General features: G+C 40.6%; 1 protein-coding gene across 3 annotated transcripts in view; it reads left to right on the top strand.

Annotated features, from left to right (window-relative positions):
• Positions 1-25,344, top strand: part of sdccag8 (SHH signaling and ciliogenesis regulator sdccag8) — a 369,171-nt gene that overhangs the window by 52,131 nt on the left and 291,696 nt on the right. For all 3 annotated transcript variants that reach the window (XM_060830822.1, XM_060830820.1, XM_060830821.1), the window contains exons 8-9: positions 1,327-1,515; positions 23,184-23,322. In XM_060830822.1, the coding sequence (XP_060686805.1) occupies positions 1,327-1,515; positions 23,184-23,322 (328 nt within the window). The remainder of the gene's footprint in view (positions 1-1,326; positions 1,516-23,183; positions 23,323-25,344) is intronic.

The raw sequence follows: 25,344 nt of genomic DNA, 5'->3' as shown, positions 1-25,344 counted from the left end.
TCCTTTCCTTGAAATAAATCAAGAGACACCATTCCATGATGGCCTTAGTGACTTCAAAAAAAGCTCTGCATAACTTGAGGGTCAACATATTGTTGAATCTTGCAAGCTTCCTCTTTCTACCACATGTCCTTTATCTTCCAGATTTGTCTTTGGGAAACAGCTAGAATACTGCCACCTTAACCTGCAGCTTTAGGTTTTTAGATTAGATTAGTTTAGATTACTTACTGTGTGGAAACAGGCCTTTCGGCCCAATAATTCCACACCGACCCGCCGAAGCGTAATCTACCCAGACCAATTCTCCTACATTTATCCCTTCACCTAACACTACGGGCAATTTAGCATGGCCAATTCACTTAACTTGCACATTTTTGGATTGTGGGAGGAAACCAGAGCACCCGGAGGAAACCCACGCAGACACGGGGAAAATGTGCAAACTTCATACAGAGAGTCACCTGAGGTTGTTGTTCCATGTAATGAAAGCTCTTTGTATTGATTCTAGGAGATCATATGTTTCAGTCTTCTTTTCACTGAATCAGTCTTGGTGACAATGATGCTTGAATCGAATGGGCACAATTATCTTTATGCAGCTGCCTTTATTTGATCACATAGTTCTGAAATTGAGTTGGATAAGTGATGATTTATCATACTGGTCATAAACTGCATGTGGAATTCCCCTCTTTGGTGGGACTACTTTGAGATTGAGAGAGTGATTTTCTTGGCTGTTTGGACATTGTAGTCCCTTAGTGTTGTGCAGAGGTTTATCATCTTCTTGAACACGTCTTTGATCTGTCCAGCCAGCATTAACCCCCCCAACATAGATAAGTGATATCAGTTAGATATTTGACCCGCACAGTTTTGTAATCCAGAAGGTACTAAAACTTTGATCTGGGATGCTTCCATGTGTTGTATCTGAATAAATATTGTTGCAGTGTTGAGAGATTTTATAGATTATTAAATTAATGCTTCCAACTTATGGCAACAGGAAGGTGATGAATGGAAGCCCCAACTAGAGTCTGTTCAGGGCTATGTTGACTAAGAACTAGGACTTTGCCAGATGCTTTTGTTATCAACTCTTTCATATGATAGTTAAAATCTACAGAATTCATCATTTACAAAGCAAACCAATAGATTACTTTTAAAAATGCTGGTTGACCGTTACATAATTTATTCAATAGAATTCTTCACAATGCCATTTCTGTGCTTAATTCTGCTTTACAGTTTTTGCTTGTTGATAATTACATTGCATTATTTTACTTCCTCCTGTATTTATTCTTACTCATCAGTGAATGTAATTGTTAAAAGATTTCCTTATTTGTGATACTTTAGAAAAGATCTGTCTGAATCTCAAAAGGAATGTCAACAGCTGGAAGAACGATTAAAGGTTCAAGAATCTTTGCTTGCAATAGACGGTTCAGAACGTGTTGCCGGTCTGTGTGTGAAATGTGCCCAGCATGAGGCAGTTCTGGCCCGGACCCATAGTGACGTAGAGATGAAGGCGGTTGAAAGATTAAGGAAGTAAGTTCATTTTAAATAATGTGAGACAGTCATTTGTTTGCTTTTTGGTTAAATACCAGCATTTAAATACCAGCATCTGTCGCTGTACATCTGAGAAAATAGCAAATATGTGGAATCAAAGAGTAGTTTTGGAAACAAAATTTATATAAGACCATGAGAAACAGAAGTTTCCTATGAAGCTGGTCCCATCATTCAATAAGGCGATGGCTGATCTGCCTCACCTTCAATTCTTCTTTCATGCTAGCCCCTCATAGCCTGATATTTCAAAAATCTATCTACCTCTTTAAAAACTTCAGTAGCTTCCACAACACTCTGGAATAGGGAATTCCAGATATTCATCCTCTGGGAGAACAAATTCCTTTGCATCTCAGCTTTAAATATACATCCCTTTATTGTGTACCTATTCCCCCTAGTTTGATGTTCCCCCACTAGAGGAAATGTCTTCTCAACATCTATCCTGTCAAGCCTCCTCAAAATATTGTACGTCTGAATAAAATCACTCCTCATTCCTCTAAACTCTAACAAATAAAGGTCTAAACTGTACAATAAAAGCAAAATACTGCAGCTGTTGGAAATCTGAAGTACAAACAACAAAAATGCCTGATAAACTCCCATACAGGCAGCATATATAGAGAGCATACAAGGAGGAGGAAAATTGACGTTTCAGGCATGAGCCCTTCAGGAATGAGGAGAGTGTGCCAAGCAGGCTAAGATAAAAGGTAGGGAGGAGGGACTTGGGGAAGGGGCGTTGGAAATGCGATAGGTAAAAGGAGGTAAAGGTGAGGGTGATAGGCCAGAGTGGGGGTGGGGGCGGAGAGGTCAGGAAGAAGATTACAGGTTAGGAAGGTGGTGCTGAGTTCGAGGGTTGGGACTGAGACAAGGTGGGGGGAGGGCAAATGAGGAAACTGGAGAAATCTGAGTTCATCCCTTGTGGTTGGAGAGTTCCTAGTTCCTCCAGCCGTCGTGTTGCTATGGTCTGCCGATGGAGGAGTCCAAGGACCTGCATGTCCTTGGTGGAGTGGGAGGGGAAGTTAAAGTGTTGAGCTACGGGATTGTTGGGTTGGTTGGTCCGGGTGTCCCAGAGGTGTTCTCTGAAACGTTCCTCAAGTAGGCGGCCTGTATCCCCAATATAGAGGAGGCCGCAGCGGGTGCAGTAAATGATGTTTGTGGAGGTGCAGGTGAATTTGTGGCAGATATGGAAGGATCCGTTGGGGCCTTGGAGGGAAGTAAGGGGGGGAGGTATGGGCGCAAGTTTTGCATTTCTTGGGGTTGCAGGGGAAGGTGCCGGGAGTGGAGGTTGGATTGGTGGGGGTTCCTACCTCCTGCCCAAAATCCACAAACGTGACTGCCCCGGCCGACCCATTGTCTCAGCCTGCCCCTGCCCCACCGAACTCATCTCTGCATACCTCGACCACTCCCTCCGTGACTCCCTCATCAGGTCCACACCCTCCACCAACCCAACCTCCACTCCCGGCACCTTCCCCTGCAACCGCAAGAAATGCAAATCTTGCGCCCACACCTCCCCCCCCCCCCCTTACTCCAAGGCCCCAACGGATCCTTCCATATCCGCCACAAATTCACCTGCACCTCCACAAACATCATTTACTGCACCCGCTGCACCCGATGTGGCTTCCTCTATATTGGGGATACAGGCCGCCTACTTGAGGAACGTTTCAGAGAACACCTCTGGGACACCCGGACCAACCAACCCAACCACTCCGTAGCTCAACACTTCAACTCCCCCTCCCACTCCACCAAGGACATGCAGGTCCTTGGACTCCTCCATCACCAGACCATAGCAACACGACGGCTGGAGGAAGAACGCCACATCTTCCGCCTAGGAACTCTCCAACCACAAGGGATGAACTCCGATTTCTCCAGTTTCCTCATTTGCCCTCCCCCCACCTTGTCTCAGTCCCAACCCTCGAACTCAGCACCACATTCCTAACCTGTAGTCTTCCTGATGTCTCTGCCCCACCCCCACTCCGACTTATCACCCTCACCTTTACCTCCTTCCACCTATCGCATTTCCAATGCCCCTTCCCCAAGTCCCTCCTCCCTACTTTTTATCTTAGCCTGCTTGGCACACTCTCCTCATTCCTGAAGAAGGGCTCATGCCCGATACGTCGACTCTCCTGCTTCTTGGATGCTGCCTGACCTGCTATGCTTTTCCAGCAACACATTTTCAGCTCTGATCTCCAGCATCTGCAGTCCTCACTTTCTCCTAGCATATATAGAGACACAGTTAACATTTTGAGTCCATGATTACTATTTCACAGTTGAAGCTTTCTGTTTTTATGCCTAACTAGTTTAGAAATCTTGAGAAGTTAATCCCTTAATCCCAGGATTTAGCCTAGCAAGTCTGTTTTAAGTTGCTTCCAATGCAGTTTTTAAAATATGAGTCCCAAAACTGTATATGGTAATCCAGGTGCTGCCTTATCAACACTACAGATACATTTCCCTTTATCCGAAATGCTTGGGACCAGCTGCTTTGTGGAAATCGGAATTTTGCAGTTTTCAGAACTAATGTAGCGCCCCTTGTAGGGACAGGACAGCAACCCATAATCAGACATAAATACTGTACTGCAGCAAAAACATATGAATACTCACACTAAGTGGGTTAAATAAAGACTAGAAATACTGCTACACTTTATTTCATTTATCAGTACTCTATAAATACATTGACTATAAATATTCAAAACATTTTATTTTCATAAAGAACATTACAAGAAAAACACTCAAGAAAATTTAAATGTACAAAGCTTATTTAAAGAGTATATTCAACAATATTTTATTTCCATAAAAAAAATTACAAGAAAATCATTTGGGAAAACATACACGTACAAAGCTTATTTATAGAGTAATATATACAAATTCATGAAATACTTCGACTACAAATATTCAACAGCATTTATTTCTATTAAAAAAAATTTGGTAAAACTTAAACGTACACTTTTAAAGGCTTCTTCAAGTGTCATTTGTCTCATTAACATAGGTTTCTGTCCAAGCAATCTCTCTTTAATTAAGTAAATTGCCATAATCTCTTGCTCACTGATAAATGAACATTTTTCAAGGCCAGCAATTAACTGATCACACATTTTCACCATATCGTCAATGGGGACTTTTCAAACTGTGTTTACGAACTCATCATCATCATCATCATCACAGCTATCCTCATGCTTATCTGTAAGGGAACCCATATTTAAAACCATTTCAGCAATGTTCCCATCACTAAAGGAATGCACAACAGGCACATCATTCTCAATGTTCAGCATTTCTTCGATGCCAGCTTCATGTAATTTATTACACTTTCGTCCGATAAGTTTTGTGCGTAGATAACTAGGCTTGCTATCATATTTTTCTCTTCAGTGACATGAAATCCTTCAAACTCCTCATCTGCAGGTTCATTTACAAGAAATATCATTGTAGGCCAGAGTCTCTGCCAAACATTTGTTAATGTTGCTTTGTCAACATCATTCTGAGCATTAACAACTGCGTAAATGGCATCCTTAAGACTAAACTCTTTCAGGAAGTTTTGAATTCTTACCTCTCTGTTGACTGCAACAAGCATACTGTTCAAAAAATAGTCTTTATACTAGCTCTTCATGGAGCTTAAAATTCCTTGGTCACAAGGCTGTAAGACCAATGTCACATTCGGGGGCAAGTAAATGCCAAAAACATTACTTTTCACAAGCTGTTCGGCAGAGGGATGTGTGGAGCAGTTGTTAAAGAACAATAAAATTTTACACTTTTCTTCCAGTGTAGTCCAGCTTGTCTGCAATGAGCTCAATGGTACGAAGTGTTTACTGAACCAGTCGGAAAAAATTTCTCGGGTTACCCATGTCTTCTTGTTTGCATAATAATGCACAGGCAAATTACATACACCTTTAAAACATCTCCGATGTTTGCTTTTCCCAATCACTGCCAATTTCACCTTGAGTGTGCCTGCAGCATTGACACACCCAAGAATAGTTAATCTTTCCTTAGCTTCCTTAAAACCTGTTGGTGTTCTCTCATTAGCCGTTGCAAATGTTTTTCTCGGGACATAGCACCAGTAGAGAGCTGTTTCATCAGCATTGTAGATTTGTTCAAGACTAAGGCTTTTGTAAGATATCAGATTGGCAAATTCACCAGCATAATTTTCAGCTGCTTCGTGGTCAGCAGAAGCCTTTTTGCCACAGATTTTCAGGTGTTTCACAGCATTATGCTTCTGGAATTTCTGCAGCCAATCTTCTGAATAATGACATTCACCTTTAATGTTCAGTTCTTTCTGATATTTTCTAGCTTGCTTCATGACCATCAAACCAGTCAGTGGCATACGTTCACTTCTTCGTTGTCCAATCCACTCCATCAACACATGGTTAAGATCTTCATTTTTGCCTTATGTAGTGTTTTCCTATTCTTCATTAGTTGATGGTCATCACTGTCACCATAAAACTTCAGTAACTCGTCTTTTTGTTTCTTCAAATCATAGACAGTGATAGTTCTGACACCATATTCTTCAGTAAGGCGCTGGACAACCACACCACGATCAAGCTTCTGCAATACTTCTACTCTCTGCATTACTGATAATGACAGATGCTTCCTTTTCTTTATATTATTGTTAGCCATAGCTGTACCTGCACCTCTTCTTGACATTTTCACTCTAAAATTAAACAATTTAGCACAGTAAAACCAATACACAACTGATGCTTCCGAGTGCTGGGCTATGCTGCCACGTGGGTCGAGTGGTTGTGGCCTTCGCCTGCCAAGAAAACCCCGTTAGGTTACACAGACATGACTGACGCTGCATGCTCCATGAAATCCTTCAGTTTTCGGGGCTTTTCGGTTTTCAGATTCTCTGATAAAGGGATATGTACCTGTATCAACATTTATCACACAATCTCCAATTTTAAATTTAACCCCCTTGCAATAAAGGGCAAAATTCATTTTGCCTTCTTAATTATTTGTTGTACCTGCATGTTAACCTTTTTATGTTTTATGCACAAGTACACCCATATATTCTGTGCTGCACTTTATTTAGAGTCTCACTCCATTTAAGTAAACTTCCTTTTGATTTGTCCTACCAAAATGCAGGACTTCTCACTTAAACTCCATGTTTTTTGCCTGCTCACTCACCTATCTATATCCTTTTGCAGATTCCTCATCACAATATGCCCCCCTCTCCCCTCGGCTTATTTTATAGTGTTCTTCACCAAGAAGACAGATGAAAAATAGTGGTTTAGGTTTTCTGCCACTTCCCTGTTCCCCATTAATAATTCCCAAGTTAGATCCTTCATGTGTCTCACACTTCCTTAGGCTATTCTTTTCCTTTTTATAAATACATAGGAGCACTTTCTGTTTGTTTTTATATTTGTTGCCAATTAACTTTCAAACTTTCTTCCTCTGTAGTAACTTCTTAAAAAACTCAATTAGCTGGCTACCACTAGTTTTTGTCACTTTAAATGCTTTTTTTGACTAGATATTCTCCTCATTAATCTTTTGTTAACCACGGTTGGCTCATCCTTCTCGAATGCTTCATTTTTACTAGAATAAATTTTTGCTGTGTTATGAAATATCTGTTTAAATGCCTGACCTGCTCAATGACTTACTTTCTCCTTGGTCTATTTTTATAGCCTGCGTAAGATATCTCTTTCTTCATACCTGTGTAATTGTTCCTATTTAAGTGATGATAAAGGTTTGAGATCTGAGTTACTCTCCTTCGAACTAAATTTGTAAGTCTACTCTGTTGTGATCGCTACTAACTGGAGGATCTTTCAGAAGATAATTTCTTAATTATCCTATCTAATTGCTCATTAAATCTTAAAAATCTCTGTTACTAGGTAGGTTCAGCAGTGTACTGCTCGAAGAAAAATCCCTGATGTACTCTACTAATTCATCTTCTATGTTAGCCTTGCCTACCTAATTTATCCAGTCAATATATGATTAAAATAGCCCATGACTATTACAGTGCCCTTCTTAGATACTTCCATTATTTCATGATTAATGCTTTGTGTTAGTGAGGCAATTCTTCAGGAACCTTTCTTCATGACTCCCACTCATGACTTCATTACTTTGTTATTCTGTGTTTTCAACAAAACCAATTCCACATCATGATCTAATGCACCAATATCACAACTTACCAATGCACTGATAACATTTTTTTAACAAAGTTTATCACATCTCTTTTCCCTTTTTGCTTATTCTTCCAGAAGATTCAATACTTTTAAACATTGAATCCCAGACTTGGTCACCATGCATAACATCACTGTATTAACAATCAAATCATATTCATTTATTTCTATTTATGCTGTCAACTCATCTATTTTCTTAAATATACTGCATATATTTCTATAAAGAGCCATAAGCTTTGACTTTTTACCACTATTACCACAATCGAACCTTCCTCCCACAAGTCATTTGTTTAAATTCCTTTCTATAACTCTATAGTACTATACAATTTGCTGGGAACTAGTTCCCAACATGGTTCAAATATACCAAAGGAACAGCAATGCGATTTCCTCAGTATTGCTGGCAGTCTCCCATGAATCAGAGCCCATTTCTACCACATTAACCTTTGCGCTACAATTGAATGCAAAGAATAATAACATTTTGGAGTACTCACCAACAACGCAATAAATGATGGCAAATTTGATTCTGAATTATTTTTTAGTTAGCTAAGAATATCAACAGATGATAAAAAGTGGATTCTAAATTAGCAGTGAACTAATACATGGAGCATGGGCCCTGAGAGGTTGAATAGACTTTACCCATTCTGAATATTCCAGTGTCTCTAGAATAGCTATAAATTCTCTAAACTTTGCTATGAAAATATTTTGGATATTGCATAAACTAAATCATGCCTCCGAAGCCTGCATTCTCTTGAGCATCAGAACCTAAATGTTGTGTTTCAACTGGTTTTCTGCTTCCCAGGTTACAAACTTCTTTACCTTCAAATCTGTCCAAAACCTTCCTTCACAATCCAACGAAGATTCTCTCCAGTGCAGTGCAAATGAGAGCTTGATTCCTCTACTTTGGCTCAGATGTGCCATGTATTTCCTTTCTCCATCAGCATTCCAGTATTCATTGGTGAGCCTGCAATTAGCAGGCCTAAGTATTGTCGAATTCTGCTGCTGTTCCCCTTCGCCTTGTTTGTCTCAAAGCTGAGCCCCTCACATACATCTTCACTCACCTTACCTAACATCTTCCACTGGTTTTCAGTATCTACCATTGCTTTTAGGAATTGCCCTTGTAATTTTTCATTGTATGTAACCAGGTTACTGCACTGATTGTCATCATTGAACTTCAGGGAAGTTACTCGTAAAAGATTCTGGCTTAGAAAAATAATATTTAATAAACATAAATATTTTTAATATTTGAGAGAAAATTTGTTACTTTATTTCTTCATTTATAGAATCACTATTACAATGTTTTGAATTTCATAGTAATTGCAGGGTTTCCAGTCAGCTTTTACAATTGCAACATTTGTCACCCTCTGTGTTTCTAAAGGATCTAAAAAAGACTGCTGCTGGGAGGAAAGTATATTTTTTATAGTGAAATCTCATTTATTACAGATTTGGTACATAGCTCAGTCCTGGAATTGGCAAATACAGACCAGTTACTGATCTCAAAATGATTGGCTGGTGACTTAGACATGAGCTTGTTTCACAGAGAAAGCATAAAAGAACATTGACATACATTTCAACATACATATAAAATTCAGTAAAGAATAAAATTGTAATTCTGTGTGGCTCACCATTAAAGAACTATGTCACAGATTTTCTGTTCTGATGGTGGATGACATACTATGAAGAGCAAGAATTGAGAGAGTACATACATTTTTCACCTATAGTATTGTCCTATAGGTCTTAAATAAAAGAAAAATACTGTGGATAGTGAAGGTCTGAAATAATAACAGCAAATGTTAGAGGAATTCAGCATTTCTGACAACATTTGTGAAGAGGGAAAAATGTTTCAAGTTTTGCGTTCGAACTTTGTTATTGTAATGTTTTGAATTGCATTCATCAGAACAAATGGAAGAATGCCAATTACAGAATCGCATTTATGCAACACTTGCTGAATAATCCCAACTGTGTTTACAGATAGACCATGAAACAAGTAAAGGTGATCAGTCATTGACATGATGTAGCTCATTTCCACTTGCTAGAAGTGACTTGCAGGGACCAGTTCTCTGCAACTTAAAAAGATCCATCAAGCCTTGCACCTTTCTTGAATTTCTTGCAAATTTGGAAGTCCTTATCCCATGTTGTTTTCTCCATGGCAAAGCCACACCCTGTCGGAGCCTGTGACCAGTGGAGTGCCGCAAGGATCGGTGCTGGGTCCTCTACTTTTGTCATTTACATAAATGATTTGGATGTGAGCATAAGAGGTACAGTTAGTAAGTTTGCAGATGACACCAAAATTGGAGGTGTAGTGGATAGCGAAGAGGATTACCTCAGATTACAACAGGATCTTGACCAGATGGGCCAATTGGCTGAGAAGTGGCAGATGGAATTTAAGTTAGAATAATGTGAGGTTAGATTAGATTAGATTACTTACAATGTGGAAACAGGCCCTTGGGCCCAACAAGTCCACACCGACCCACCGAAGCGTATGCCACCCAGACCCATTCTCCTACATTTACCCCTTCACCTAACACTTCGGGCAATTTAGCATGGCTAATTTGCTGCATTTTGGGAAAGCAAATCTTAGCAGGACTTAAATGCTTAATGGTAAGGTCCTACAGAGTGTTGCTGAACAAAGAGACCTTGGAGTGCAGATTCATAGCTCCTTGAAAATAGAGTCGCAGGTAGATACGATAGTGAAGAAGATGTTTGGTATGCTTTCCTTTATTGGTCAGAGTATTGAGTATAGGAGTTGGGAGGTCATGTTTCAGCTGTACAGGACATTGGTTAGGCCACTGTTGGAATATTGCGTGCAGTTCTGGTCTCCTTCCTATCGGAAAGATGTTGTGAAACGTGAAAGGGTTCAGAAAAGATTTACAAGGATGTTGTCAGGGTTGGAGGATTTGAGCTATAGGGAGAGGCTGAACAGGCTGGGGCTGTTTTCCCTGCAACATCGGATGCTGAGGGGTGAGCTTAAAGAGGTTTACAAAATTATGAGGGGCATGGATAGGATAAATAGGCAAAGCCTTTTCCCTGGGGTTGGGGAGTCCAGAATTAGAGGGCACAGATTTAGGGTGAGAGGGGAAAGATATAAAAGAAACCTATGGGGCAACTTTTTCACACTAAGTGTGGTACGTGTATGGAATGAGCTGCCAGAGGAAATGGTGGAGGCTGGTACAATTGTAACATTTAAGAGGCATTTGGATGGGTATATGAATAGGAAGGTTTAGAGGGATATGGGCTGGGTGGGACTAGATTGGGTTGGGACATCTAGTCGGCATGGACTGGTTGGACCCAAGGGTCTGTTTCCATGCTGTACATCTATATGACTATGAATCTATGACTTGTCGAACTATCTGTACCCATTTCTCCTTTTTAATATAAGGAAATGTGATAATTTGAAATTTTTTATTCTTATGTCTGTCCTAATGGTGAAAAGCTTCAGCAACATGTAACTCTGTTTTCAGCAATGTTAAAATTATTAAGTCAGAATTACACAGAGATGCCGTTTGTTTAATCTCGATACATTTTAGCTGTTACAGTAATGATACAACATGCACAACCATAACCAGAAAATCGGAACTATAATATTGACTACGTTACAAATGTTGCTTAGAAGCATTTGACCAATGTAATTACATGGCTTCGTAAGTACACAATTTTGAAAACACCTGAAGCAATTTGTTCTGTTATTATAACTTTGTTTTTCTACATGGAGAAATAAACATTTGTTCACAATCCAAAACCTACTAGTTACTGTTGGAACATGAAATGATCTCTGCATGCATTATTAATCAGAGCTAAATTGGTAATAATTTCTCAAGAGATTGCACAGTTGGTTGATGTGGAAAATGAGAAGGGTCTCACTGGTGCAGTATGGGTGGTCACTTGAGGATGTGATTAATGTGCATTGTTAAACCAAAATAGATATGACTTTAGAGTCAGGCATCTTGCTTATTTTATATCTGATCAAGTAGTGCTTGATGCTCATGTTGACTTCCTAAAGTAGAAGACTATGTTCCCAGATGTCAGCCCTGATTTAAGAGCAGCAGGAATAGTATTACGTCAGGACATAGCTAGCTTACTTAATGTTAAACCTGAAAGTTCGAATAAATGTCAGTTTTAGTTAAGTCATGAGATCTCCCATGTTGAAGAAACTGACCAGAGTTATCAAAACAAGTCAGAGCAAATTAAGTTTAAATATGCTAATCAGTCCTATGTCTCACCCATGTTACATAAACGTTTGTACAGATTGACCATGAAATTGTGCCAAAAATACTTTTAAAATGTAGCAGTGCTATGATATGACAAAGGGTCTGGCTACTGAATGGGATGGACTGACCTCTTGAAATAGTTTGCAAATACTGTGATTTAATGAACCATGTGTGCAGAAGTTCTGTAATTGGAAATATCTTTCTAAATCCAGATTGTTTATGTAGATCACAGAGGTGACTCCAAAACTATTCCCGGAGCACTTTGTTCACTACTGTCTGACATCAGTCTCCCATCAAGTGCCAGCTGCTTCCTCCATATCAACTGCTTTTTTATGTACTTCCAAGTTTTATCTGAAATACCCATTACCACCACCTTCCTGAGACACTTTACAATTTTTGTCAGGATCTCTGGAAGTTTAGTTTTTAATATAGCATATGAAGATCCAAGAGATTACACCAATTTTCCTTTCACTGCTCTTAGAAGTAGCACATATATCAAACATTTTATTTTAAAAGAAATGACAGTGCGTGTAGATATCAGAATTCGTTGGCATAAATTATCCCTCATTGGTGTAAAGGGCTGAAAAAGACTTCAAAGCTCTTAAAGCTATTAAAATGAAATTTTTAAGGGAGCTCTTAAAGGCATCGTTGAATATCTCTAAGTCATTAATTGATATCAAATACAATAAGCAATAAAAAATAAGTAGCAATAAAATATCACAGCAGTTAAGTTAACAACAAATAATCTGACTTTATTAAACTTTTTAGTGGAAAAAATCTACATGGCTTAAAAATTGCAGAAAGAATAGCTATGAAAACTGTGCAAACATGAGAATGATAAAGTCAATAGCGAACATTTGTAACTACAATAAACTATAAAAACGATAACCCAAAAAAGTTCCAAACCAAGACAAGAAGCATAAAGAACATCTGAGCTCCAAGTCTTGTCAACAGTGAAATGGCTGCATGCCTCCAAATACATTACTGAAATCGGCGTATTGCTTGATAGCTGACCATCTTTTGTTCATGCAGCAGCTGTTAATGGTGCTTTTGAGTTCCAACTTGTTTGTCATTGGCACTCAGTTTGTTCAGTCAGCTGAACAAGACGTGGGGGAAGAATAGGCTATTCAGCCATTGAGATCATCACTGAACTAGAAATTGCCAACTGCAATTTCCTGCCTTTTCTCCATAACCTTTGTTTCCCTTAGAGTCAAAGAGTCATAGAGATGTACAGCATGAAAACAGACACTTTGGTCCAACTCATTCATGCTGACCAGATATCCCACCAAAATCTAGTCCCACCTGCCAGTACCTTGCCCATATCCCTCCAAACCCTTCGTATACCTATACTCATCCAGATGTCTTTTAAATGTTGCAATTGCACCAGCCTCCACCACTTCTTCTGGGAGCTCATTCCATACACGGACCATCCTCTGTGTGAAAAAATTGCCCCTTAGGTCTCTTTTATATCCGTTCCCTCTCACCCTAAACCTATACCCTCAAATTCTGGTCTCCCCCACCCCAGGGAAAGAGTTGATCTATTTATCTTATTCAAGCCCCTCATGATTTTATAAACCTCTATAAGGTCACCCCTCAGCCTCTGATGCTCTAGGGAAAACAATCCCAGCCTATTCAATCTGTCCCAATAGCTCAAACCCTGCAACCTTGGCAACATCCTTGTAAATCGTTTCTAAATCGTTTCAAGTTTCACAACACACTTGCAATAGGAAGGAGACCAGAATTGCATGCAGTATTCCAACAGTGACCTAACCAATGTCCTGTACAGCCGCAACATGACCTCCCAACTCAATACTCTGACCAATAAAGGAAAGCATATCCAACATCTTCTTCACTATCATATCTACCTGTGACTCTACATTCAAGGAGCTTTGAATCTGCACTCCAAGGTCTCTTTGTTCAACAACTCTAACCATTAAGTGTTTAAGTCCTGCTCAGATTTGCTTTCCCTAAATGCAGCACCTCACATTATTCTAACTTAAATTCCATCTGCCACTTCTCAACCTATTGGCCCATCTGGTCAAGATCCCGTTGTAATCTGAGGTAACCTTCTTCACTGTCCACTACACTTCCACTTTTGGTGTCATCTGCAAACTTACTAACTGTACCTCTTATGCTAACATCCAAATCATTTATATAAATGTCAAAAAGTAGAGAACCCAGCACCAATCCTTGTGGCACTCCACTGGTCCACAGGCCTCCAGTCTGAAAAGCAACCCTCCACCACCATTCTCTGTCTTCTACCTTTGAGCTAGTTCTGTATCCAAATGGCTGGTTCTCCCTGTATTTCTTGCTAACCAGTCTCCCATGAGAACCTTGTTGAACGCCTTACTGATGTCCATATGGATCACGTTTACTGATCTGCCCTCATCAATCCTCTTTGTTACTTCTTCAAAATGAAGTTTGTGAGATATGATTTCCCACGCACAAAGCCATGTTGACTATCCATAATTAGTCCTTGCCTTTCCAAATAGATGCACATCCTGTCCCTTAGGATTACCTCCAACAACTTGCCCACCACTGACGTCAGACTTACCGGTCTATAGTTCCCTGGCTTGTCCTTACCACCTTTCTTAAATAGTGGCACCACGTTAGCCAACCTCCAGTCTTCCGGCACCTCACCTGTGACTATCAATGATACAATTATCTAAACAAGGGGCCCAGCAATCACTTCCCTAATTTCTCACAGAGTTCTAGGGTACATCTAATCAGGTCCTGGGGATTTATCCACTTTTATGCGTTTCAAGACATCCAGCACTTCCTCCTCTGTAATATGGACATTTTTAAACATGTCACAATTTATTTCTCTACATTCTATATCTTCCATGTCCTTTTCCGTAGTAAACACTGATGCAAAATACTCGTTTAATATCTTCCCCCATCTCGTGCGGCTCCACACAAAGGCAGCCTTGCTGATCTTTGAGGGTCCCTATTCTGTCCCTCGTTACCATTTTGTCCTTAATATATTTGTAAAAACCCTTTGGATTCTCCTTAACTCTATTTGCCAAAGCTATCTCATGTCCCCTTTTTGTCTTCCTGATTTCCCTCTTAAGTATACTCCTACTGCCTTTATACTCTTCTAAGGATTCACTCAATGTATCCTGTCTATACCTGAAAAATGCTTCCTTCTTTTTTTAACCACACCCTCAATTTCTTTCGTCATCCAGCATTCCCTACACCTACCAGACTTTCCTTCCACCCTAATAAGAATATAGTGTCTCTGGACTCTCAGTATTACACTTCTGAAGGCTTCCCATTTTCCAGCTGTCCCTTTTATTGCAAACATCTGCCCCAAATCCACTTTTGAAAGTTCTTGCCTAATATCATCAAAATTAGCCTCCCTCCAATTTAGAACTTCAACTTTTAGATCTGGTCTATCTTTTTCCATCACTATTTTAAAACTAATAGAATTATGGTTGCTGACCCCAAAGTGCTCCCCCACTGACACCTCAGTCACCTACCCTACCTTATTTTCCAAGAGTAGGCCATGTTTTGCATTTTCTGTAGTAGGTACATCCATATACTGAATCAGAAAATTTTCTTGTACACACTTAACAAGTTCCTCTCCATCTAAATCCTTAACACTATGGCAGTCCCATCAATGTTTGGAAAGTTAAAATCCCCTACCATAACCACCTATTATTCTTACACATACTTAAGATCTCCTTACAAATCTGTTTCTCAATTTCTCTCTGACTATTAGGGGGTCTATAATACATTCCCAATAAGGTGATCATCCCTTTCACATTTCTCAGTTCCACCCAAATAACTTCCTCCTGGATGTATTAACGGGAATATCCTCCCTCAGTACAGCTCTAATGCTATCCCTTATCAAAAACGCCTCTCCCCCTCTTGCCTTGCCTCCCTTTCTATCCTTCCTGTAGCATTTGGAACATTAAGGTGTCAGTCCTGTTCATTCCTGAGCCATGTTTCTGTAATTGCTATGATATCCCAGTCCCATGTTCCTAACTATGTCCTGAGTTCATCTGCCTTCCCTGTTAGACACCTTGCATTGAAATAAATGCAGTTTAACTTATCAGTACTACCTTGTTCTCTGTCTTGTCCCTGTCTGCCCTGACTGTTGACTCGCTTCTTTTCTAAAAATCTGTCTGTCTCAGCCTCGTGGGTGGCATGGTAGCTCAATGTTTGCACTGCTGCCTTACAGTCCCAGGGACCTGTGTTCAATCCCATTCTTGGGTGACTGTCTGTGTGGTGTTTAATTATTGTTTCCGTGTCTACTTTCCGGGTGCTCTGGTTTTCTCCCACAGTCCAAAGGTGTGCACTTTAGTTGGATTGACCATGCTAAATTGCCGATGATGTCCAGGGACGTGCAGGCTAAGTGGACCAGCCATGGGAAATGGTTACAGGGAGAGTGTGGGAATGTGGGGGTCTGGGTGGGATGCTCTTCGGCCAGGCAGTATGGACTTGATGGGCTGAATGGCCTGCTCCGACACTGTAGGGATTTGTTGAATGTACATAACCATCCAGCCTCTACAACACTCTGTGGTAAACTATTCCACTGATTCAGTACCACTCAGAGAAGATAAGATTATGTCTCATTTAATACATTTCAATAAGGTTATGTCGCATTCTTCTTAACTCCGTTGAGGATAGACCCAACCTCTCCTCTCAAAAAGATATTCCTTCATACTTGAGGTCAACCTGATGAACCTTCTTCTGACTGCCACCAATGCTAGTAAACCTTTCTTTGGGTAAGGGGTCAAAACTTCTCACAGTATTTGGGAGGTGGTCTAATTAGTCCCTCCTATAGTATTAGCAAGACCTTTTTCTTAAATATTCCATTCCTTTTGAAATAGTAACCAACATTAATTGGCCTTTCCTGTTATTTGCTGAACTTGTATGCAAGTTTTTTGTCATTCATGCATGGCAACTCCCAACTTCCGTCAGTGCTTCAACTTTCTGGATTTACCTTCATTTAAATAACATTCATCTGCTCAATTCTTCATGCCAAATTGAATAACCACACATTTTCCCACATTATATTCCATCTGCCAAGTTTTTTTCCCACTCACTGAACCTGTCTGTAACCCTCTCCAGAGCACTTGTGTCATCCTCACTGCTTGTCTGCGCACTTATTTTGTGTCAACTGGGAGTTCATTCATTTCTGTCATCCTAGTCATTGGTACATCTTGTAAAGTATTGTGGCCCCAGCATTGATCATATGGCACATCACTAGTTACAAGTTGCGATCCTGAAAATGCCCCCTTTATCCCAGCTCTCTATATTCTATTAGTTAGCCAATTCTCTATCCAAAGTAATATACTACCTCCAACACTCTAGGTTCTTATCTTATTAAGTAGCCTAATGTGTGGTCCCTTGTCAAACACTTGACAATCCATTCTAATATGTTGAAAATGTGTTGCTGGTTAAAGCACAGCAGGTTAGGCAGCATCCAAGGAATAGGAAATTCGACGTTTCGGGCATAAGCCCTGATGAAGGGCTTATGCCCGAAACGTCGAATTTCCTATTCCTTGGATGCTGCCTAACCTGCTGTGCTTTAACCAGCAACACATTTTCAACTGTGATCTTCAGCATCTGCAGACCTCATTTTTTACCCAATCCATTCTAATATATCCACTGGTGTCTGTTTACCTATTCCTTTTCTTATATCTTAAGACAATATTTGCCTCATAGAAGAGATTACAGTCCATTTGTTAATATCAGCAAATTAAAGGGCCTGAAGGATTTTATACAAACTCAAGGCTGGTTACATTTTGTGTAAATAAGTGAAATATGAAAGATCCTGTAGAATGCTGAGAATCATCGTTGGCAATCACTCGCTAATGAGTATAATTATCTACCTAGAAAATTCTATGTCACTGATGTTATGGACTAGGCCAGACCACTCAAAACATTCCTAAGCAGGCAGCCCACAATAAAACTTTGCAATTTCTTTTGGTAAGGGTACAGTGAAAATTACCTGGAGTAAGTTAGCTGGGTTGACTATCCGGTTTTAAAAGACAGAAATGTATTCATAAAATTACACAATGAAACACAAAGAACAGAATACAGAACCCCAGATAGAATTCAGTCTACCCAAACATTACATAAATGATTTGGATGCGAGCATAAGAGGTACAGTTAGTAAGTTTGCAGATGACACCAAAATTGCAGGTGTAAGTGGACAACGAAGATGGTTACCTGACATTGCAACAGGATCTTGACCAGATGGGCCAATGGGCAGTGAAGTGGCAGATGGAGCTTAATTCAGATAAATTCAAGGTGCTGCATTTTGAGAAAGCAAATCTTAGCAGGACGTATACACTTATTGGTAAAGTCCTAGGGAGTGTTGCTGAACAAAGAGCCCTTGGAGTGCAGGTTCATAGCTCCTTGAAAGTAGAGTCACAGTGGATAGGATAGTGAAGAAGGTATTTGATATGCTTTTCTTTATTGGTCAGAGTATTGAGTACAGGAGTTGGAAGGTCATATTGCGGCTGTACAGGACATTGGTTAGACCACTGTTGGAATACTGCATGCAATTCTGGCCTTGTTCCTATCAGAAAGATCTTGTGAAACCTGAAAGGGTTCAGAAAAGATTTACAAGGATATTGCCATGGTTGGAAGATTTGAGCTATAGGGAGAGCCTGAGCAGGCTGAGGCTGTTTTCCCTGGAGCATCGGAGGCTGAGGGGTGACCTTATAGAGGTTTACAAAATTATGGATAGGATAAATAGGCAAAGTCTTTTCCCTGGGGTTGGGGAGTCCAGATCTAGAGGGCCTAGGTTTAAGGTGAAAGGGGAAAGATATAAAAGAGACCCACAGGGCAATTTTTTCACACAGAGGATGGTACGTGTATGGGATGAGCAGCCAGAGGAAGTGGTGGAGGCTGGTACAATTGCAACATTTAAGAGGCATTTGGATGGGTGTATGAATAGGTAGGGTTTGGAGGGATATGTGCTTGGTGCTGTCAGGTGGGACTAGATTGAGTTGGGATATCTGGTCGGCATGGATGGGTTGGACTGAAAGTTCTGTTTCCATGCTGTACATTTCTATGACTCTAGACTTAATTATGCTGTTCTGAATATACACAACAGTCCCAATAAGCAAGCCCCTTAAAAAGCAGTAAAAATGGAGCAAATGCTTACAGGTTGACGTTAGAAGTGCAGAAAGAGAGAGTTTCACAACCTGTTTCCATACAGCTCACTGTTGAACTCCTCATTGGTTCTGGACTGAACTGTTCAGCTCGAGAACTGACTACTCCCCTTTCATTATACAGGTCACTTCTAAACATGACCACTTTTGCCTGAAGCCTCGTCTGTTTACATATAAACAAAAGGCCTCTCAATCTCTGTACCAAACTAGTTACCCCAGAGCCAGGAGCTGGCTTACGACCCATCTGAAAAAAGCCAAAGACACGGTATCCTTGAGGAAAGGAACTGCTTTTAGGAAATAGGGACCAGCTTTGTGACACTGGTCATGCGTTTTCTAGACCCTTGTGTGGCTGTTAAGCCTGATCCTTTCAGGAAGATTAGATTACTTACTGTGTGGAAACAGGCCCTTCAGCCCAACAAGTCCACATCGACCCTCCGAAGAGCAACCCACACAGACCGATTCTCCTACATTTACCCCTTCACCTAACACTATGGGCAATTTAGCATGGCCAATTCACCTAACTTGCACACTTTTGGACTGTGGGAGGAAACCGGAGCACCCAGAGGAAACCTACACAGACAAGGGGAGAAGGTGAAAACTCCACACAGACAGTTGCCTGAGGCGGGAATTGAACCCAGGTCTCTGGTGCTGTGAGTGCAACCACTGTGCTACCGTGCTGCCCAGAGAAGTACCATCAATGCTGTTAAATATAGATTCCTGGCATCTTTTGGGAGGGCAAGTGTATTCACATCAGTGTCCTTGAAGTTACCAATAGCACAGCATCAAAGCCATTATTATCCAAGGCAAGCTTCATCAGGCTGGCCACATGTTAACGATGCTGAAGTTCCAACTGCCAAAGCAAATCTTTGCCCATCCTAGAGCTACACTTCCTATCACAGATTTTGCAGATGTTTCTGGAAGGTGAAGCCTTGGGATTGCTGAAAATAGATTCCTTCATACAGAACATTCCTACAAATTGGTTTGTTCTGAGCAAAGGATTCACAGGTTTTGATGTCTGTGTTGCATTTCTTGAAGTAAGTTTTTCAGGATACTTTTAAGTGCTTCCTTGTTCCACATTTTGGTTAAGTGCCTTGATTGAGCTGGGCAAAGATTTGCTTTGGCAGTTGGAACTTCAGCATCGTAAACATGTGGCCAGCCTGATGAAGCTTGCTTTGGGTAATCATGGCTTTTATGCTGTGCTATTGGTAACTTCAAGGACACTGATGTGAATAAACTTGTCCTCCCAAAAGATGCCAGGAATCTGTTTAACAGCATTGATGGTACTTCTCCAGAACTTCTCCAAGTCTAAATGTAGTCCAAGTCTTGGAGCCAGACAGGAAAGTCAAAGGGATGACTGCCTTACATACAAGAATACTGGTCGCAGTACAGATGGTCATCAAAGACTCTCATCCTTAGGCATCCGTAGGCAGTACTCACGGATTGGATGCGGTTTTGGATCTCTGCATCAATGTCAGCCTTAGACGAGAGATGGCTTGCAGGTAGGGAAAATGTGCCATGTTTGGGCGGATTTATCCATTCATATTAATGGAAAGATAGACCAGATTTGCCATGGGACAGCTTGGTAAAGAATTTAATTCATACTGAGGTTGAAATTGAGACCAATTAGTGAGCACAGTCTGCACTCTGATCAGGACATGACAATTAGAATTTGCTAATTGTCATATGTATTCAAGTAGAGAAGTAAAGGAGTACAGTGAAAAGTTTACAATGTCGCCCCATGTGGCGAACTTAGGTACAAAGTACCTCGGTATAAGTCTAAGATAGAAAATAGAGAAGTAAAGGAAAAAAATTAAATTACCTTACAGTTAAGCATATAAATCAGAAAAATAAGAAATAAAGTTAAAAATATAAACATTACAGTCTTTCTATAAAAGACCTGCAGTAGATCAGTGCAGGGGGCTTCTACATGTGGTCTGACTGGGTTTGCAAGCTACTGACTGCCTGCACCGGTCCCCAGTCTAACAATCATCCCTGTTTCAGATATGCTGGCCGACTCGCTCCATTTGCCAGTCATCTGTTTGCGCCATTCACAGTCAGAGGATATATCTGACTGCAGACAGGAAGTGAGCAGTTGGCGAGCTGTTAACACAGCAGGCATGGGTCTGGTCAATCATGTCTAGGGACTGCTTCCTGATGAAGGGCTCCTGCCTGAAACGTCGATATTCCTGCTCCTCGGATGCTGCCTGATCTGCTGTGTTTTTCCAGCACCACTCTAATCTTGACTCTGATCTCCAGCATCTGTAGTCCTCATTTTCACCTTCTTCTAAGGAGTGACAGGTGACCTGTGTAGGATCTCTTCATCATGTCGTTTGTGCAAGATCATACCGGTTCATCTTGTTTCACAATATCCAGGTCAGTGCTGTAGCCTAGGCAGTAGAATTTGGGAACATAAATACAGCGAGCCATTGCCTGCACAAATGTGACACCAAGAGAGCCATATCACAATGCTGAGGAATTCATCAATAAAGTAGGGTTTCATTCAACTGATGTTCAAATGATCTATGATCACTGTTACCACTTTCTGCAGGTGTATGCTTGCTGCCCTGCCACTACTCCTACATTCTGAAGCACTCTCATGTACCTGTTGCATTAGAGGATGCAGGTGCTTGACAAGTATGGTTACTGGGAGATGAGGGATACCCACTGCAACCAGGCTTGTGATGCCTTTGCATATCCCCTTGACTGATGCAAAGCATGGGTACAATAATGCCTATGTTTCGACCATGGCTGTAGTGGAACAGATGATTGAGGTGTGGAGCAGGGTTCCTCCAGTAGAGTCTACACAGAGTGTTGGATTATCTTGGCTTGCTGTGCTTTGCACATGTGCAGCTAGCAACTAAGATAATGTGCTAGATGCTGAGAAGGAGGACAAAGGCAGTGGGGACAAGGAAGCTTTCCTTTCCATGACTGATCTTGGCTGGCTTAAATGCTACGAGGACCTGATTGTCACATGGCGGCAATAGATGGGAGCTGGGTACACCAGATCATCATGGACTGTAGACTGGTTATTGGTTATAATGCCAGCATTTTGAATTCATTGTGGGGCAACCTGCAGCCTCTATTTTAGCTTGTGTTCGCTTTTGGTGGCTTTGAATAATAGTTCATGTTTGGACTAGTTTGTTTGCTTGCATGTACATGATGTTCCTGTCTGGATAATGACCAAAAGTGGTTCAACAGTGATCATTTGATCAAAGTTTGTGCGAAGACAAACTTGAGACAGAGTGGCAATGACTTAAAGGGTGATTAGTTAGAATGTAGCCATGTACAAGGAAACTGTATGGCCTGGTACTTTAACAGAGACAATGATGAGAGAATGGTATTATACATGTGAGGGAGTGTTAGCTATGTCAACTACATGCCATGAGCAGTATGGCTTTGTGGCTCCTGTGCCATTATGCATCAGATTGCCAATGTTTTCCTGGGTGTACAACAGCCTTTCAGAGATGGCATGGGTGCAAAAGATGTTGTTCTTTTGGCAGATACCTGGTGATTGGTGAGTTACTCTGGGAACAGTGTGTGGTATAATGGGAATAGGATCAGACATGAGGAACGCTATGGGGTGAGTTGATCATTAATGAGACTCATTTTGTAAGATATAGTGAGGAATCTTGCTGAGCCATGCAGCAAGAATCACTCAATAAAATTGATGCACTTAGCTAAAAACGAATTAGGTCTAATCCTTATTTTTCCATTTTGGTTGGCCAACTGCACTGAAGGAAATCAAATGATGGTAACCTGCAGCTGTTTGATTGCTGTGATATTACATTCAAAACAGTGATATCAGCTGATAATCACTTGGGATGTCAATTTATGATTGCTGTTTGGTACAATTGATGTTAATACCTTAATGATTATATTTTAGTACTGAGATCAAGTAATCCCTGAAAAATTGTTTTTAAGAGTGAATGAAATATGTCAAGACAAAGAATATTGTAAGATGGCAAAAAATTTATGATGGGACTTTAAAAATTATCATTAATGAGCATGGAAACAATTTTGTTTTTCACTGACTTATTTTCAAGAAGGAGGGGGGAACTCCTGCTTCAAGGAGAGGCATTTACTACTGCTTTTAATTTTTGAAAATTAATTTGACTCTGAATTGTGAAAATTTCTCTGAGCACACTTTTCTTCATTTTAACAGATCTATCATGTGTTAAAATGACTCCCAAATAAGGAAATCATTTGTTTTCATATTGTAGAGAGCGAGATGACTTGATGAATATGGTGGCAACTATGCGAAGCAATATAAATGAAATGCAGGCCAGGGAGGACTCTGTATGTCGGCAAGTAAAACAAGCTACTGAAGTAGCAGAAGAAGCCAATTTGGAAAAAATACAGGTATTAAGCAGATAAAGTCGGCACGATTCAATAGACACAAATTCCATTGTTCTAAAATTGAAAATGCTGGAAATATGCACTAGGTGTGGCAGCGTCCGAAATGAGAAACAGAGTAAACATTTCAGCTCATTGACCTTTCATCAGAATTGTTGTTCCTAATTTGTGTGTGTCGTGAGAAATGCAAAGAAATCATGAAATAATTAGATTACTTACAGTGTGGAAACAGTCGCTTCAGCCCAGCAAGTCCACACCGACCCTCCGAAGAGCAACCCACCCAGACCAATTTCCCTACATTCACCCGTTCACCTAACACTATGGGCAATTTAGCATGGCCAGTTCACCTAACCTGCATATTTGTGGGAGGAAACCGGAGCACCCAGAGGGACCCAAGCAGACACGGGGAGAATGTGCAAACTCCACACAGGCAGTTGCCTGAGGCGGGAATTGGACCCAGGTCTCCGGTGCTCTGAGGCCTGTGCCACCCATGTACATATTAGATTAGATTAGATTAGATTAGACTAGATTAGATTACTTACAGTGTGGAAACAGGCCCTTCGGCCCAACAAGTCCACACCGACCCGCTGAAGCGTAACCCACCCATACCCCTACATTTACCCCCTACCTAACACTACGGACAATTTAGCATGGCCAATTCACCTGACCCGCACATCTTTGGAATGTGGGAGGAAACCGGAGCACCCGGAGGAAACCCACGCAGACACGGGGAGAACGTGCAAACTCCACACAGTCAGTCGCCTGAGGCGGGAATTGAACCCGGATCTCTGGCGCTGTGAGGCAGCAGTGCTAACCACTGTGCCACCGTGCCGCCCATATATAGGGCCTTTCACAGTCTCTGACTCAACAAAACATTAAAGATGACTTGATAACTTTTAAATTGCTGTCTGTGGGCTCCTGATATATGCACATTGACTGCCTCATTTCATACATTACAATGTTGACAGTATTGGGATGTGGGCATTGCTGGATGAGTCAGCATTTTTTGACCATCCTTTAAGAAGCTGTGGTGAGCTGCTGCCTTGAATTGTTGTAGTCCATTTGATGTGGGTAGACTCATGCTGTTTGCATGGGAATTGCAGGATTTTGAACCAGTGATAGTAAAGGAATGGTGATATATTTTCAAGCCAAGATGGTGAGTGGCTTGGAGAGGAACTTGTAGGTGGTAATACTCCTTTGTCCTTCTAGATGAATGTGGTCCTGAGTTTGGACGTTGTTTTCTGTGAAGTTTTGGTGAATTCATGCAGAACATTGTACTTCGTTTGGCTGCTAGGTACTGTATGAAGAGGAAACATTACCAGGGCTAAAGTCCTTATCTCAATCAGCATAAAAATATCCACTGTCAGAAAGAGGAAGTGGAAATTTAGAGCAAATATATCTGCATATATAATATTATTACATATTTCATATTAGTAAAATGATATAATTCTTTCCATTAAATAGAAAACAAAAATGTTTTTAAAATATTACTTTAATTTTTTTCCTTTTGTAAAAGCTCTAGTACATTAATTTTCTTCTGAGGAGAAAGTATTTGGGAACTACAGGCCCCTCGTATTGCAGATATTTTTAAATAAGAACCAATCGACTTGACAACAAATCATCACATTTTTCTCCTGTAACAAACAAAAACAGAAATTGCTGGAGAAACTCAGCAAGTCTGGCAGCATTTGTGAAGTGGAAACAGCATTAACATTTCAAGTTGAGACCTTGGCTTCTGAAGGAGGGTCTCTGAACTCAATATTTTAACTATGTTTTGTTTTCACAGATGCTGCCAGACTTACTGAGTTTCTCCAGGAAGTTTTGTTTTGTTTCAGATTTTAAGCATCTGCAGGCCTTTGTTTTATTTCACTTTGGAATCTGATTTGTAAAGAATCACCATCAGCTGGTATCACAACAAAAGTAAAGAGTGATACTGTAATTTCACAATTTCACGAGCCAGCAAGAAACCAACACCATTCAGAGGGACCTCAACATTCAGGTAGACATTTGAAAAGCTTGTTTTCAGAG

Source organism: Hemiscyllium ocellatum, chromosome 10, assembly GCF_020745735.1.
Source record: "Hemiscyllium ocellatum isolate sHemOce1 chromosome 10, sHemOce1.pat.X.cur, whole genome shotgun sequence".
Lineage (NCBI taxonomy): Eukaryota > Metazoa > Chordata > Chondrichthyes > Orectolobiformes > Hemiscylliidae > Hemiscyllium > Hemiscyllium ocellatum.
This window is presented reverse-complemented; position numbering and strand designations above follow the sequence as displayed.